Source organism: Canis lupus, chromosome 1 (assembly GCF_003254725.2).
Source record: "Canis lupus dingo isolate Sandy chromosome 1, ASM325472v2, whole genome shotgun sequence".
NCBI lineage: Eukaryota > Metazoa > Chordata > Mammalia > Carnivora > Canidae > Canis > Canis lupus.
The window spans coordinates 46,749,004-46,763,384 of record NC_064243.1 but is presented as its reverse complement, the minus strand read 5'-3'; the positions used below and the strand labels follow the sequence as shown (position 1 = coordinate 46,763,384).

The window sequence follows — 14,381 nt, the reverse complement described above, 5'->3', positions numbered from 1 at the left end:
TTAATGGCACAGAATTAATCTCTTCAGTAGGAAAATAAAGACCAAGCTCTATGGACAGAACACTGAGGCTAAAAAAAAGTTCCCTCATAGGTACACTACCATTTTTTGTTTTTTAACATATCATATGGAAATCAACACTTAATTTCAAGATGATCAGCAATCTTGTGCAGGATGTAATTTTTCTATCTCAACTGATTCTAATGTAGGTACATATTATTAATCCCAAAGTAGCATTCCAAATATTCACATGCAGTAACATTTCTACAACTTTTCTGTTAATTTCTGACAGGTGGATTGAAACAAAGCAGGGCTGGTATTATGTTAACCTGTGCCCAGAGTGCAATATCTCTATTTTCAGATAGGCAGTTTTAAAATAAGATGTTTCAGATACAACAGCCCATGAAAGATTCAGGCCAAAGGCCAAATTTGTCATTTATTCCATGGCTGCTATTAGTTCCCATGTAAATGGAGAAGTAACTCGTTTTAAAGATCTTCTGTAAGTGCACAATGGATCAGACATTTGAACAAAGTCACTGCGTGAAGGAATTTGGACCCAGTGACATAACCACATGCTTCAGATAGAGCTGCTGCTTTATACTAGCAGTTTCATTACCAGAAATTAACTTCTATGATTTACACAAACTTTACTCATTTCGTTACTAATATAATTATCAAGAAAACCCTTTCATGGATAAATTATGAAGAAAAAGTCTTATAAAACAAATAAATAAGCAAGCATTCAAGTAGAATTAATTAATTATAAAAAAAACCCCAAAAAAACAAAAACAAAAAAAAACACAAAAAAACCAGAGCCACTTACAGGGCTTGATGGAGTCTTTGGCCAGCCTGGGCTGCTAATGCTATCACTTTCATCTCCATGAAATGAGGAGATGCTAGCAGAGCTGGGGGACATTGGGGAAGGGACTGGCAGGTTGCCGGGGGTTGGGGGCTGAGAAATACCCTGAGAGCTGTAGCTATCCTGTGGTAGAGGAATAAAAAAAAAAAAAAAATGACAAAGGTAGGGCAAACTTTATTTAAATTAACAAAAAGCACATCCAGTTTAACAGACTAATTTTTATATATAATGGATATATATAAAGACATGTACAAACACACACACAGAAACACACACATAGAAAGGTATTAAAACAACATTCTTAATTAGTATAACTTGGTAAGTTTGCCGGATGCTGGATAAGGCCACTAAGCCACCATGCTTACTTCAAGCTTACATGGAATGCTAAGCATGGGTTACCCCGTATGAAAGAAAGAAAGGAAAAAAAAAGCTGTTCACCTTATTTATCAAATAAGGCAGGAAAGCAAAATATTAAGTATGTTGTTGTTGCTGAGGCGGCCAAAACAGGAAGCTATAAACTGAAGGCAGAGAAAATGGCTGCAAGGATCAAAACCAGGCAAGACCCCCTACTTCTCCCCACCCCCAGAGCAACTCTCTCCGGTGGGGCTCGTCCCTCCACCCCTCTCCCACGACCAGGAGTTAAATGCCGTAAGAACTAGTAACTTTCAGATCCACACCATGGAGGGGTGAGGAAAGAGGGGAGAGCTACAAACTCGGCGGACGAGATGGAGGCATGCAGAGGAGAAGAAACCAAGTGGAAACAAAAGTGGAGGCCGACACCAGTGACTACAGAACACCATGGCAGCTTCAGCGAGGCAGACCCCACACCACGTGCAGAGGAGAAAGGAAGTACCTTCGACTTGCTCTCAGGCTGCGGAGCGCCTTCTTCTTTACCGTCGGCTTTGAGAGGCATGGGCAATTTGGATTCCCCGGGAGACATCATATCTGCAAGACCCATAGATGCTAATCGAAAACAGGAGAAAGAGTTTAGGATTATACATGTGATGCATCGGGCTGTGCTCCTGCTAACACAAGTTACTGAGTGGTGCATGGGACACTTGCATTTCCCTTGAAGGAAGAGAAGAAAAAAGAAGAGAGTTGTAACTCCGAGCACGCAGTCTTCTGAGATCTACACAGCACGTCATTCTGCCAGTCCTTGTGTAACTTCAAACCAAACCAAAACCAAACCTAAAAACAAACACCCCCCCCCCCCAATCATTTACTCAACACTGGGGCCACTGAAAGTCAACTCTTATCAATGTTGTGTTTTTCAAGATCACTACAGCTTAAGTAGAGTAGGTGACTAGTAGGAATCAGTCCAGCATTTAAAATGCTCCTCAGGTGTGAAAGGAAATACTGGGTGTGTGTTTGTACTACCTGGTGTCTGGTGGATTTCGTGCTTTCCTAATTTCCTAAATTTTCAGGATCTACTGTTTGCAAAACCATGTGACATTTTATATTGTTTTCACTTTAAAGTCTTATCTATGGCTTGTGGCCTAGTCTGCAGCAATGGAAAACAGTCGGAAAATGACTTCCAAAACAATCCTCAAAAGTCACTGTTGAAGGAAAGGACTTCTAATTATTTTGCACTGTGGCTGGTTTCCTTTCAGGGTGGTGCTGGGTGTACATCTATCAATCCTCAGCAGCAGCTCCAATGTCCAGGTCGGACACCCACACCAGCTCCAGAGTCAACGCTCCAATTCCCGGCAAAACTCATTTTCCATCTCAAGGCTCAGAAACTCAATCAAGCTCATCTAGGATTTAGAATGCAAGGTTCAGAGAACGATTGATTTATACACGTTATTTACGAGTATGGATGGACATTTTTGAGTTAAAAATAAGGGTTTGGATTTCTCTTTAAAGAAGAACAAGGCTACAGTAGGGAATCGGCGTAGACATCCAGGGAATAGCAGCTGAATGTCTACAGAACCCCACTGTGAAAACCATCTGCGCAGCACTGGGCTGGGAGCGCGACACCAAACAGATGTGTGAGGAGAGATGGAAGCAGACAAGGGAGAGCAGAGAGAATTAAGAGCCTTGTAAATGAGTGAAAGCCAGAAAACATTCCTATTTCAAAATAAAATAAACCTGAGGTTTTATGAACAGGATCCATTCTACATTCTGCAAACAAAAGTGCTGGCTGAACCGAGACGGTGCACATGTTGCATAATGTGCCAAAAAAAAAAAAAAAAAAAAAGGCAGCTTTAAAAAAGGCTCCACAGATTGCCCACTACAAAATGATTATTGCACATATTCATGTATTACTATGTTTTAGAAAATAATTAGTTTTAATTACAGCAGTGAGAGAGTGAGCAGGGCTCTGGCGAATTAGCTGGCAAGCTTTGTGGTGCTAATTTGCTAATATCGTTAGCATCACTGCAGGTTGAGACCAGAGGTCCTGCCAAAAAAGCCGACCCTGCCACGTGCCCAGGAGTCCGGCAGCGCGCTCACTGATGCCCTGGGAAGTGCCCGGCTCTTCCGCGGGCACACTGGCGTGGGTTTCAGAGCCCATTTGCAGCCAGTCAGCCCTTGAAGTCATCACCACGCACACAAATCATAATTGGGATGTTTTTCTTTCCTTTTTTTTTTTTTTCCAAATTACTTTCAATACTTAGACTTTAAGAACTGGAACAAAAAGCTTTTTCAAGTGATGCAGCTGCAGAGAAAAATCTATTGGGATCAGCTAAAAATGCTGTTATTTTTGTGAATGTGTGAAACCTCAGAAAAGCAGCTGAGAGAGATTGCACCAGGACCGCCCCGCTCAGAGCAGTGGGTCGCTTTCGTGCAGTCTTCTCTCTGGGGTCTAGTGCTGTAGGAATTAGTAAATCCATGCATTAAGAAACACCCTTTTTAGAAGAACAGAAGGAAAAAAGAGCGGGACGAGTATGGAAAGAGGAGCTACTTTATCAAAGTCCATATGTCCTTGCTGGTTATTCACAGAGTTGGTTCAAAGGAACGACAGCCACACAAACCGAGAAAGTGGCAAAGTCACGGACTCATGGCTTCTGGGAAAGCCTGCTTCTTCAAAGGTTACAATGAATAGTTCTGTCAGTATTTGTGATAAATCATGTCTAGATATTACTCTTGAAAGATAGAAAATAGTAATATTTGTTGTTTGTGCATTAAATGTGTTAACATACACAAAAAAACAATTTTTAAGCATAAAGAAGTAGGCCAAGATGTATTATTCTAATTAAGGACAATTAATTTATACTGATTTAAAAATCAGACTCAGATGAATGTAAGCATATATGTTGGTTTGAAATTCCCCAAACTTTTTCATTCTCTATTATATATTTTTAAATGGGCACTTAGGGTCTGCATATATAAAAACTGTCAAAAGCACTGCTTTATTATTTTGAGAGATAAATCAGGATAGGATTGAGAGTAACAGTTTTATTTAGTCCTCCTGCCTTACACTGCAAATTTTATTTTACTAAATGGATCATAAGGTCTTTCCTTACTGTGGCTTTTGCTGCTCCTTTTGTTGAAATGCTTATTTTTGACTTCTTACCAGAATTCTCAATGAATCACCGCAAAGAGCTATATGCCTCCCAGGGCCAATGACACTCCAGGGGCACTATTTTTTTTTCTCCTTTCCCAGAAGAAAAAGACCACCACTATTGTAAGGATGTGTTAAATCAAGGCCCTGTTCTTTCTCCTATTGACATCAGTAATCCAGTATGTAAAGTTCAGACATAAAAAGGGGCAGTAAAGAACCCGTGCCTGCAGAAAGTGCTGTGTGAGTACTGTAAATACATTTCAAGCGCTAGCCTCTGGCTTTGCAACTGAAATTTAAGAGCTGGAATGATTTCCTAAAGTAAGTGTGGGTCAAGGTCCTAAGGCAGCTATTCCACCCTGGATTTAATATATTCAAAAGGAACATAAAGAACATATGGTGTGAGCAAAACTGAACTCAAACATTCACTCTTACTCACTCAGCTTTCTTTACTTAGTCTCCCTTACAAGGCGACAAAATCATTCCCAGAAGATGGAGAAATGGGACCAGAAACACACACTTGGTTTGTTCTTTTCATGGTAAACAATACAGCATACTCCACAAAATCTTTTATACCTTGTTTCTGAAAACACAGAAGGGCCTATCTATGTGTATACATCTGTAGATATTCATGATCGTTTTTATACATGCAAATATATAAAGAGTACCGTTAACATAACACATTCAAAGGGTACGAGGGAAGCTCTGGAGAAACACTTCCCTTGGGCTGGACCAGCCAGGCCCTGAAAGCATCCTCTGACACTTCTGTGTGCCGACACACCTCCACAAGGGCAGTGCAAGTGAGATGCACCACACTGTAATTTCCATCTGTGCCCTCTCTCTTTGTTACAGCATCCCAAGGAAACATGCAACCTGAACAAAACCAGTACTCTTGCTATGCATTGCTGCTTTGAGGAAACCAGCTCCCGTCTCCAGCCAGCTAGACTGATGCTCTCAAGAAAGCCCCAGCTCCAGAGGAAGCCCAGAGCTACCAATATACTTGGCATAGTCCCAGCATCCATTTTTCCCACTTGAAGAGATACGGTTTTCATAATTTATTGCACCTTCTCTATCTTTGGGGGTGGGGAGGATAGCAGTTCACCTCAAATCATGAACTTCAAGCAAGCAAGCAAACAGAAAGCCCAACAATCTTTATAAACTACTTAGACAACCAGCCACTAGCAATGGTGCTAAAGATCTAAAACTTCCTTAGTGAAAGGTCCTGAAGTCTCAAGAAAGCATCTATCCACTTGGAGGATTTATATTCTAGGCATAGTTTTGTAAATCTTTTTAAAATTTTTATTTTTTTTTAAGATTTTATTTATTTATTCATGAAAGACAGAGAGAGAGAGAAGAGGCAGAGACATAGGCAGAGAGAGAAACAGGCTCCATGCAGGGAGCCTGATGTGGGACTCAATTCCGGGACTCCAGGATCACGTCCTGGGCCAAAGGCAGATGCTCAACCACTGAGCCACCTAGGCATCCCTTTTATTTTTATTTTTTGTAAATTTTGTTTTAATTTTGAAACAGCAAATGCCACATAAAGCTGGCAGCACTTCTGCCAGGAAATACCTCTAAGTGGGAGGTTCTTTTTGCATAGACACATATGAAACCTATCTGAGGAACCTGTGAGGAAGAGATTCTTGGATTCCTCAGAAATTCTGACTGGGCACCAGAGATCTGTAGTTTTAACAAGCATTCCAGGTGACACAAGTTTCTCGATTTTTGAAAACATTGAAAGAAACTGTCGATAGTGTGGAAGTGAGCTCGCCTTTTTTCTCTGTTAAGGGCTAATGGAGCTAGTCTGCCTCATACTGGTAGGACATCCATAGGATGATGCTTTTGGGATGGGGTAGGGCTAGGTTGGCAGAAAGATCTGGAATCTGACTGGGCTCTTGTAGAAGAGGAAGGCCTGACTACATGGCTGCTCATTTACTATCTGCAGATTATACTGATGGAACCGCACTGCATTTTGCAGAGTGCCTTCCAGTGAGGCGAACTTAGAACCACAGATGGTAGATACGCTTTCTGGAATTTAGAGGTCTTCCTTAAGGTGGTGGTTTATACAAAGACAAGTACACGACTAATGAATATTATGAAAGGAAACACGAAGTATAAAGTAACTAATAACACAAGTATTATAAAAGGGTCTATTTGACAAGGCTATATGTGATATAATTTTGCCCATAGCATTACATAATTCTAATCTTTTAATGCAAATAATTTTTTTTAAAGGAAGCTCCTTTAGAGGGGAAAAAATCCCCCCACTGCTTAGCACCCCACTTCCCCTGCATCTTAAAATGAAGAAATAGTTGTCACATTCATACTCACACTGACTCCATTTGAATAATTACTTGCTCACTGAAGCCTGTAACCATTTGTCACTACACAGGAAGACGTTTTTTGGCCCTGGTACCCCGTCTACAGCACAACTGTCTGAACTCCACAAGGAGGATGCTGGAATGCCAGTTGCATAAGCTGCTAACTGAGGTTCAGCAAATCCCACTGCCAGCCCCGGACATCATGGGTATTATCTTCCCTTTCTCCAAAAGTGTCCTTTGACAGAGAAAATGCTTGGCTGTTATCACTCGTAATATGCTCAAACCACTAGACTTAAGTGATGATGATCAAAGCCATTTCTGGCTCAAACTCTAGAAAAAGTCAAGAGGACATCCTCAGACCAAAATCATGAGGAGCCACTCAGTAACATTCCGAGTTCCTTTGTTATTCCTGTTTCCCCCAGAGATTGTGACAGAGTGATAGCAGATTGGCGTGTGCCTATCAATAGATACACAATATATGCCAAATCATCAATATTCTTCGGATGTGCTAGCTAGATGACTACTTTCTACCAGGTAGCATTTGACTTACAGAGTTGGAATAAAATCACATAAATGTGTAGAAAAAATTTGATAAATGTCTAAATTAACTCAATATGTGTCTAAATAAGTAGGTCTAAAAATTCAATATTTCAAAATATACAATGCAATAAAAGAATAATACTAGCCCATACAAAAGACTGTGATGATAACCAGCTTTTCAACAGATTGCCTCTGTATGAAATAACGAAAAGCTGAATTATCTGAATAATAATAATAATAATAACAATAAAAAGAAACCCTCTCTGTGAATCTCCATTAAATTGGCTATTCCTTGGGAACACAAATCTTCTTAGGCAGGGCACAGTGCCACCTATTCGTGGTTGGTTATTTTTGTGGTTCTGGGGTCCAAAGGAAAAATGAAAAAATGAGTATTGCTAATAGTAGGTGAAAATTTATTGTGTAGTTTCAATGCTCTGAAGTAATTTTATTTCAGCAAGCCAGACAAAACACATAATGTCATAACCCAAATACACTATTACCTGGGACAGTGCTGAGAAGGGAAGGGGAAGCTTCTGGCAAATAGACTGTTTAAGAGCATTCCTCTTTCATCTCAAATGTAAAAACACCCACCTCGCTGGGATGAACTACCAGTATCAAGAAGAGCTATTCTATTTATTTAAAAACCTTCAATTTTGTCAATAGCTGCTCTTTCTTCCTCTTCCAGATACTTTTAAAGAGACGTCATCAAGGAATGGCACTATTAAATTAGACCCTGGAAACCAACAACTCAGAAGCTCAGATAGGATGCAAGCCCAGCCTCTGGCTGCCTGTTCGGCTGGACAAAGAAACAACAGCTCCTGGGGTGGCCTTTCAAAGACAGGTCAGAGAGGTGGCGAAAGGCAGAGGAAATGAAAAAAAGTAGTAAGAGAAAGCCAAGCCTCTAGCTCCATGGTGTTTTCCTCACACATCATAAAACATTGCAGGACACACACAACTGGTTTCACAAAGCTCTGCATTAACCAAAGGAGAGCATCCTCCTGAAATTGTGCTTACGACTCGAATAGGTGCTAGAAAGTAACAGGTCAACTGTGATTCCCCAACTTTATCTCAGCTGAAAGAGTAGCACTGCTCACTGCTGGTGGTTCAGGGTCAAAGGAAGCTGAGAACACAGACTATTTGCACAGGTTTGGGCATTTTTGGTATTACCACAAATTGAAAGGCCACTCTTACTGCACGGATTGGATGGGATTTGGTAAGAATGTAGTTGGTGACTTCACAGAGTGGGTTTAAAAAATTAGACATAATGGAAAATTTAAAACAGTTTGCTAAAGAAAATTGTAAAGAGTTTTTCAATGGAGACAAACTGGTAAATAGCACTTACGAACAACTATTTCCAGGTATAAATGTAGAAGTGAGAAAATACTTCCACCCCTCCCTCAATCACTTCCCCTGAAATATGAACTTGAAGTGTTCGTCTCCACCACGATGGAATGGAGTAGCAATCTTGTCATGAGATCTTCCAATACTTTGAACGATGTCCAAAGAGAAAAAGAACTTAGTGAATACATCTAGCAAGCAATCCCCAGAGTCACTTGGAATATGTCCACACATTACAAAAACAGAGTGTATAAAAATAATTTACACAGAACTCAATGTGATCCTTATGTCTAGAAATATAGTTACATGATTGAACAAGTTTCCAGGTGGCAGAAAAGTTGAGTTTTCCCGCTTTTCACCCAATGATCCCATTGCTTGGGGGTTGTTCACTGGTGCAGGCCTAAGAGCAGAAGAGGGGAAGGGAAGGCAGCCTTCAGAGCACAGAGCTGCCACGGTTACCTGCTGAGCTGTTCACCATATTGGGCGTCATGCTGTAGGGGGGTGCCTGGGTATTCATCAGCCCAGAGCTGTTGTTCACAGGCTGGCTGTAGGGAGAGCTGGAAGCCATAAGTCCACTCTGATTCATGCCGGGAAAACTGCCTTGCCTGTAGGAAAAGAAAGCACATACCTATATATACTGACCATGCACAATGGGAGCACTTTACCCTGGTAGCCATTTCTCATAATCCACTTATGCAAGGGGCGGGCCTGCTATTTTTCATGTTCGTTTAAAATAACTTATTTCCCAGAAAGAGAGGCTGAATATTGCTAAGTAATTATTTAATACACTGTGTAAAAATTCCAAATAATATAAATTTCACAAGTTATACATTTTGAATGTCGAATGGTCTAGGTTATGATTTATATAGGGAATATAAGCCAGAAAGGGGGAACTTGAAATAAAAACAGGAATTACAAAAGCAAGCAAAATTAATTTCTAATGCTTAAAAGATCTCTTTATAGCATTACTTAAATGTCCTCGTATCAAAAAACCAGAAGTTAAGGAATGAAAATCAAATTGGCTGTGTGGGAATGTTATTTAAAATTTTTTTCTTTGACTTAAATTTTTCTGATATAATGAATATGGGAGAAAGCATTTCTAAAACCCTTCAATCCTGTTATTTAACATTCTGAAATTAGGTACTATTAAAAACACACCAATTTTCCCATATTAACATGACACAGTAAATACCACACTTTCACTTCTTTTTGTAGGCTTTCCTGTGACAGGATAGAAAGGAACCTAGATTGGCTGACAGTGTGCCTAAAAGGCTCCGGGGTCACCCCTTCCCGATTGCGATGCAGACTCATGAACTTAAATTTTTGGTGACTTAGTTTTGCTAGTTTTGTGTGCATGCTCTGTTATTTTTTTATTTTTTATTTTTTTCATGCTCTGTTAAAGACAAACTTCTCACTCCTGCAAGGGGGAAAATTTCTTAATCTGAAGGGGACAACTGTGGCACCAAGGTGTTTCTCTAACCACTGGAGATGAGATCAGGAAAGGGGAGGTTTAAACTGCGCGGTGCTTTAATTCTTGAGAGAGAATTACAAGGTCAAGAGAAAAATGATGGCAACGTGCTAAAATCTGGGAAAGTCTCCAGTTCCTACTCAAGCATCTCTTATGTAAATAGTATACTTTGAGAAAACTTTTCAGACTTTTGGCTACGAGTGTTTCCTCTTAGAAGTAAAACTACTAGGATGGGTAGAAATCCACACTGGCTTATCTGTTCCAAATGAATTATGATTACAAATCCCCCCACCTCCATTCAGCTGTCATTTGATGACTTTTTATGCATTATAGTAAAATATTTTTAAAGCGACTCTTTAAAAGATTAACATAAGTCATTTTAAGAAAAACCCAATATACTATTCTTTTTGTGTAGCAATTTTCAATGGATTCAACTTCCTGGCTGGTAGAAAAAGTTCAAACATAGTCCACTTGAAGATTCAAAGTATTAAAGGTTTGAGCGGGTTTTTTTCTTTCTTTTAAATATTACATCAACCATTCGGGGAAATTCTGTCCAAGCGAACACTCGATGATGGCTTGGAAAGAACATTCTAGCAGGCTGAGGGACTTTTGGTGTGAGCATGGCTCTGGAAGAAAGGAATGTTACTTCAGCCTTGAATTCTGAGCTCAATGGTGCCACTTCAAGTGACTACAGACTGCTGAATCAGGATTATAATTCCCAGTGCAGTTCATTAAGAATGTATCTGAGATCATCTGATGGCTTGATTAACCTCTAGGGCATCAAATACTTCTAAACCCATTGCCCGGCTGCTAGACACCTACTCCTTTATGGTTAGGGTCTTAGCATCAGCAGGTAGGCAGCTGGCAGTGACTCAAGTACCTGAGGTTCTTTCCTGACGTGTTCTCATTCAAACAAAAGACAATTTCACATTCATGTACCTGTTTCAAAAGAGAACAAGTGGCACCTGTTGGGGCTGCTCTCTCAAGTTCTTAGAGGATAAATCATCTGAAGGGCATCCTTAGCTCATCAACAGGTTGGGTTTTCTGAAGACAGCTTTCAAGTCTCAACCGGCAGGGACCCATCCTTCAAGATCCAGATTCAAGACCCACCCTGTCTGGGAAGGCCATTCTCGCCCCCTGCCTGGAAGCTTGCCTGCCCTGGACTCTGCCTATCACAGCCTTCTGCACTTTCATTTGTGTATTGTAACCATTTATGTGCGCATCTTAGTTCTTGTAGGTTTGGATGTCTCCCGAAGAGGAGCAACTATGGAGTGCAGTCAGCTACTAAAGGAATACTTGTTAAATGAACTGATAGAGAACATTCTACCATTGTAAACAGGCCTCCAGAAAGACGGCCATCTCTTTCAGCTTCCACCAGATTCAATTTCACATGTGGTGTGACTATTGTGCACATGAAACAAATGGTTCCTTGAGCATGCTTGCTTAGAACACAGGTGGAAAAGAGAAATCGGATAAAACCCACCAGGCAGGCTCTCTGGAACCCTAATTCATGATTTCTCCCCCAAGGCTGCACTGTCATCTACAATCACCATAAGGGGATGAAGGTACACATTGGAGGTTAAAAAAAATACCCTTAAAATAATAGAAAAATTAAAGATATAGAGGTGTGTGTGTGGGGGTGGGGGGTGGGGGATGTCAGTTGCTGGCTACAATGGTCTGGCTACAATGGTCTTCAATGAAACCATGCCTAGAGTTTTACAAGTCTGGTCTTGATTCTGTCACTAGTCACACTTTCCACTGTCTGGGATCCGGGAGCAAATCTCTTTGGGGCTCTGGGTCTGGTTTTGCACGTAACCATGGAGGGTCTGATAACAAGAGCAACTGTCCTAATTTATGAGGTCCTTATAAATGCTCCCAGCACCATTTCTAGGCATTTTACTCATTTAATTTTTTAAATTCCTGGAGGAAAGTAGGTGGAATTATGCTCACATACAGAGAAAGAAAATAAGAATCAGAGAGACTAAGTTGCTTAAAGACACATAGCTAATGAATGTCACAGGCCTGCTTTTAGTCTAGTGTCCTCTATTTCTTTCTCCACAGGCCCTCTACTACTGCTAGCACCTGACAAGACAAGGTTTAATGGCACGCAGAGCCCACTGTATATCTTCCTACCTTCTATCTGTCTATTCACCTGTAGTTGTAGAAAGCTGAGAAATAAAAATGGTGCTTCTCTCTGGGCTTCCTGAATACCTGCTTCCAGGAAGGAGTTTATCCAGGGTGCTTGCTGCGGGCCTCTCAGGTATCCTAGTAGGGAAGTAGCCAAGGAAGATGGGAGTCTTCCCAGGAATGCAGGGCATGTGTGGCCATGAGCACAGCACTTGGCCATCTGTCCAAATAGGGGAGAGAGCCAGCCTTCCATCAATGCAGGAGAAACCCCATTCATTATTGCTTTGGAAACTACTGTCAGGACTGTTGGTAATTTGGAACAAGCAAGATGGGCTTAATACTGAAAAAGAGAGCTTTCAACACACTCTGTTGAATTCTGGAAATGGAGTCAATTTTGTTGGTGGAAGGAAATCTAACATGGCCTCCCATCTAAACCGCGCGCACTCCAACTTGTGCACTCCAACTTACCACTGTGTGGCTAATAGGAGAGAAACGGTTTCTGGGGCCAACAGAAAGCTTCTTTGGTCGGGCTCACTACTGTTACTCGGACCACAGAAACCTCAAACGAAGCTGGGCCCTTTCCAGAGGCAGCACTCACTGACTGCTAGATCCCTTTCTGACCACAGCAACATTGGGAATGCTCCACATGGAATGAGGGGAGCAAAGACGTAAATGACACAGGACATTCTCTTTTTCAAAGAGAAACAAGATCAACAAAACAAAAAGAGATAGAAGTACAAACTGAAATGAGGGAAACATTTTCTACATAAAACCCTAAGATGTAAGTTACCTGGAAGAGCGAAGTGCCCTTCCTTGACCTTTGGCTGTGGGAATTCCTGGGCTATCTATTATGGGCTCAGATAGTTTTTGTTACAAATTACTGCTGTCCTAATGCCACACATTCCTGACCTGCCATGGTTGTGGCAATAAATGCCCACTAATGTCTCAGGGGGGAACTGATGAACATTGAAAAGTAACATTTTGTTGGTGTTGGGCTGCTAACATAGCTACTGGGCTGCACCCCCAGGGAGGTGGTGCACAGATCACAGCAGGTGGACCACATGGACCCTGTGTTCACCTGGGTCTGGTCTTCTGCAGCACAGTGCTCGTCCCTTTATCTTTTCAAAATCAAAGTATGGTGTGTGTGTGTGTGTGTGTGTGTGTGTGAGAGAGAGAGTAAGGCGGGGGGGGGGGGCGGGTTATCTGAACACGTGGGCCCACAAAACAACTAGAGGAACTTTACTTAAATCAGTCTTTGGTTGGGACTAGATAGAAGTGTTTGAGATCTGTCACTCAATGACAAAAGCCAGGTTAGTATAATGGGAATAATTCAAAAGTGGAGCCTCTAGATGTGTTTCCCTAAAGCACTCCTCATTCCTGCTTCTCAGTCTCCACACATGCACAAGTAATTTTTTAAATAGATTTTCCTTTTATTCACTTTGGAGATTTCTCAAACATTACACATTTATATGCCAACAAAGAGCTGGCTTTGGGGGGAAAAAAAAAAAACCCAGCAGCAAAAACCAGTTTTAAAGTGACCGTTTCCAATGGCTCACCATGAAAGACAGAAAGGGGAATACAGCTTCCAACTACAGCTTGAACTTAGCGGTTAAACACACCAGTATGAAATGCTATAAAGAGTAACCACACATTTCTAAATACCTTGTTTTAAAGTCAACTACAATAAAATTTAAAATAAGAGCTATATATGATTTTCGTGCTTTAAACGAATATTTAGGCCATATTGTTTTAGCAATCACCACTATTTTTTCTCAACAGTGACAGACGGGAAAGTGTGAAATGTGTAACTTGGAAATGAGTGGATTTCTGATGCAGCTCTTTAGAGAAGGGTAGGGACAGACAGAAGAAGTGCTTTGGAAACAAACACCACATGAGTAGAACCATGTCACAGAAAGTCCCAGGGGCAAGCCACGTGGAGAGACACTGCACACAAGAGTTCTAGCAGAGCCACTGAAAATATCATTCTTGAGTTATGTTCACTGTGAAGATAAAGCAAGGCGTGCTTCATCAGAAAACTGTTATGACTGCCAAATATACATATCTTTCTCTATATGGACTGCCACTAGAGATGGAGTTTGGGTTATAAAGCCAGAAAATACTGCTTACTGACAAAAATAATTAGGCTAACACTGAAATTTGGGGCATTTTTTCACTTAAACTCAACAGTTGTCAGAATCAGGAACTTGAATCTTTGAACAGCCCAATTCCAGC

General features: G+C 41.0%; 1 protein-coding gene across 11 annotated transcripts in view; it reads right to left on the bottom strand.

Annotated features, from left to right (window-relative positions):
- The window catches only part of ARID1B (AT-rich interaction domain 1B), a 434,844-nt gene that overhangs the window by 33,271 nt on the left and 387,192 nt on the right, over positions 1-14,381 (bottom strand). For 6 of the 11 annotated variants that reach the window (XM_049113926.1, XM_025422610.3, XM_049113940.1 and 3 more), the window contains 3 exons: positions 9,014-9,159; positions 1,710-1,819; positions 821-979 (listed from right to left, as the gene is read on the bottom strand). In XM_049113926.1, the coding sequence (XP_048969883.1) occupies positions 821-979; positions 1,710-1,819; positions 9,014-9,159 (415 nt within the window). The remainder of the gene's footprint in view (positions 1-820; positions 980-1,709; positions 1,820-9,013; positions 9,160-14,381) is intronic. The other 5 variants (XM_049113935.1, XM_049113941.1, XM_049113944.1 and 2 more) reach the window with 3 other exon arrangements.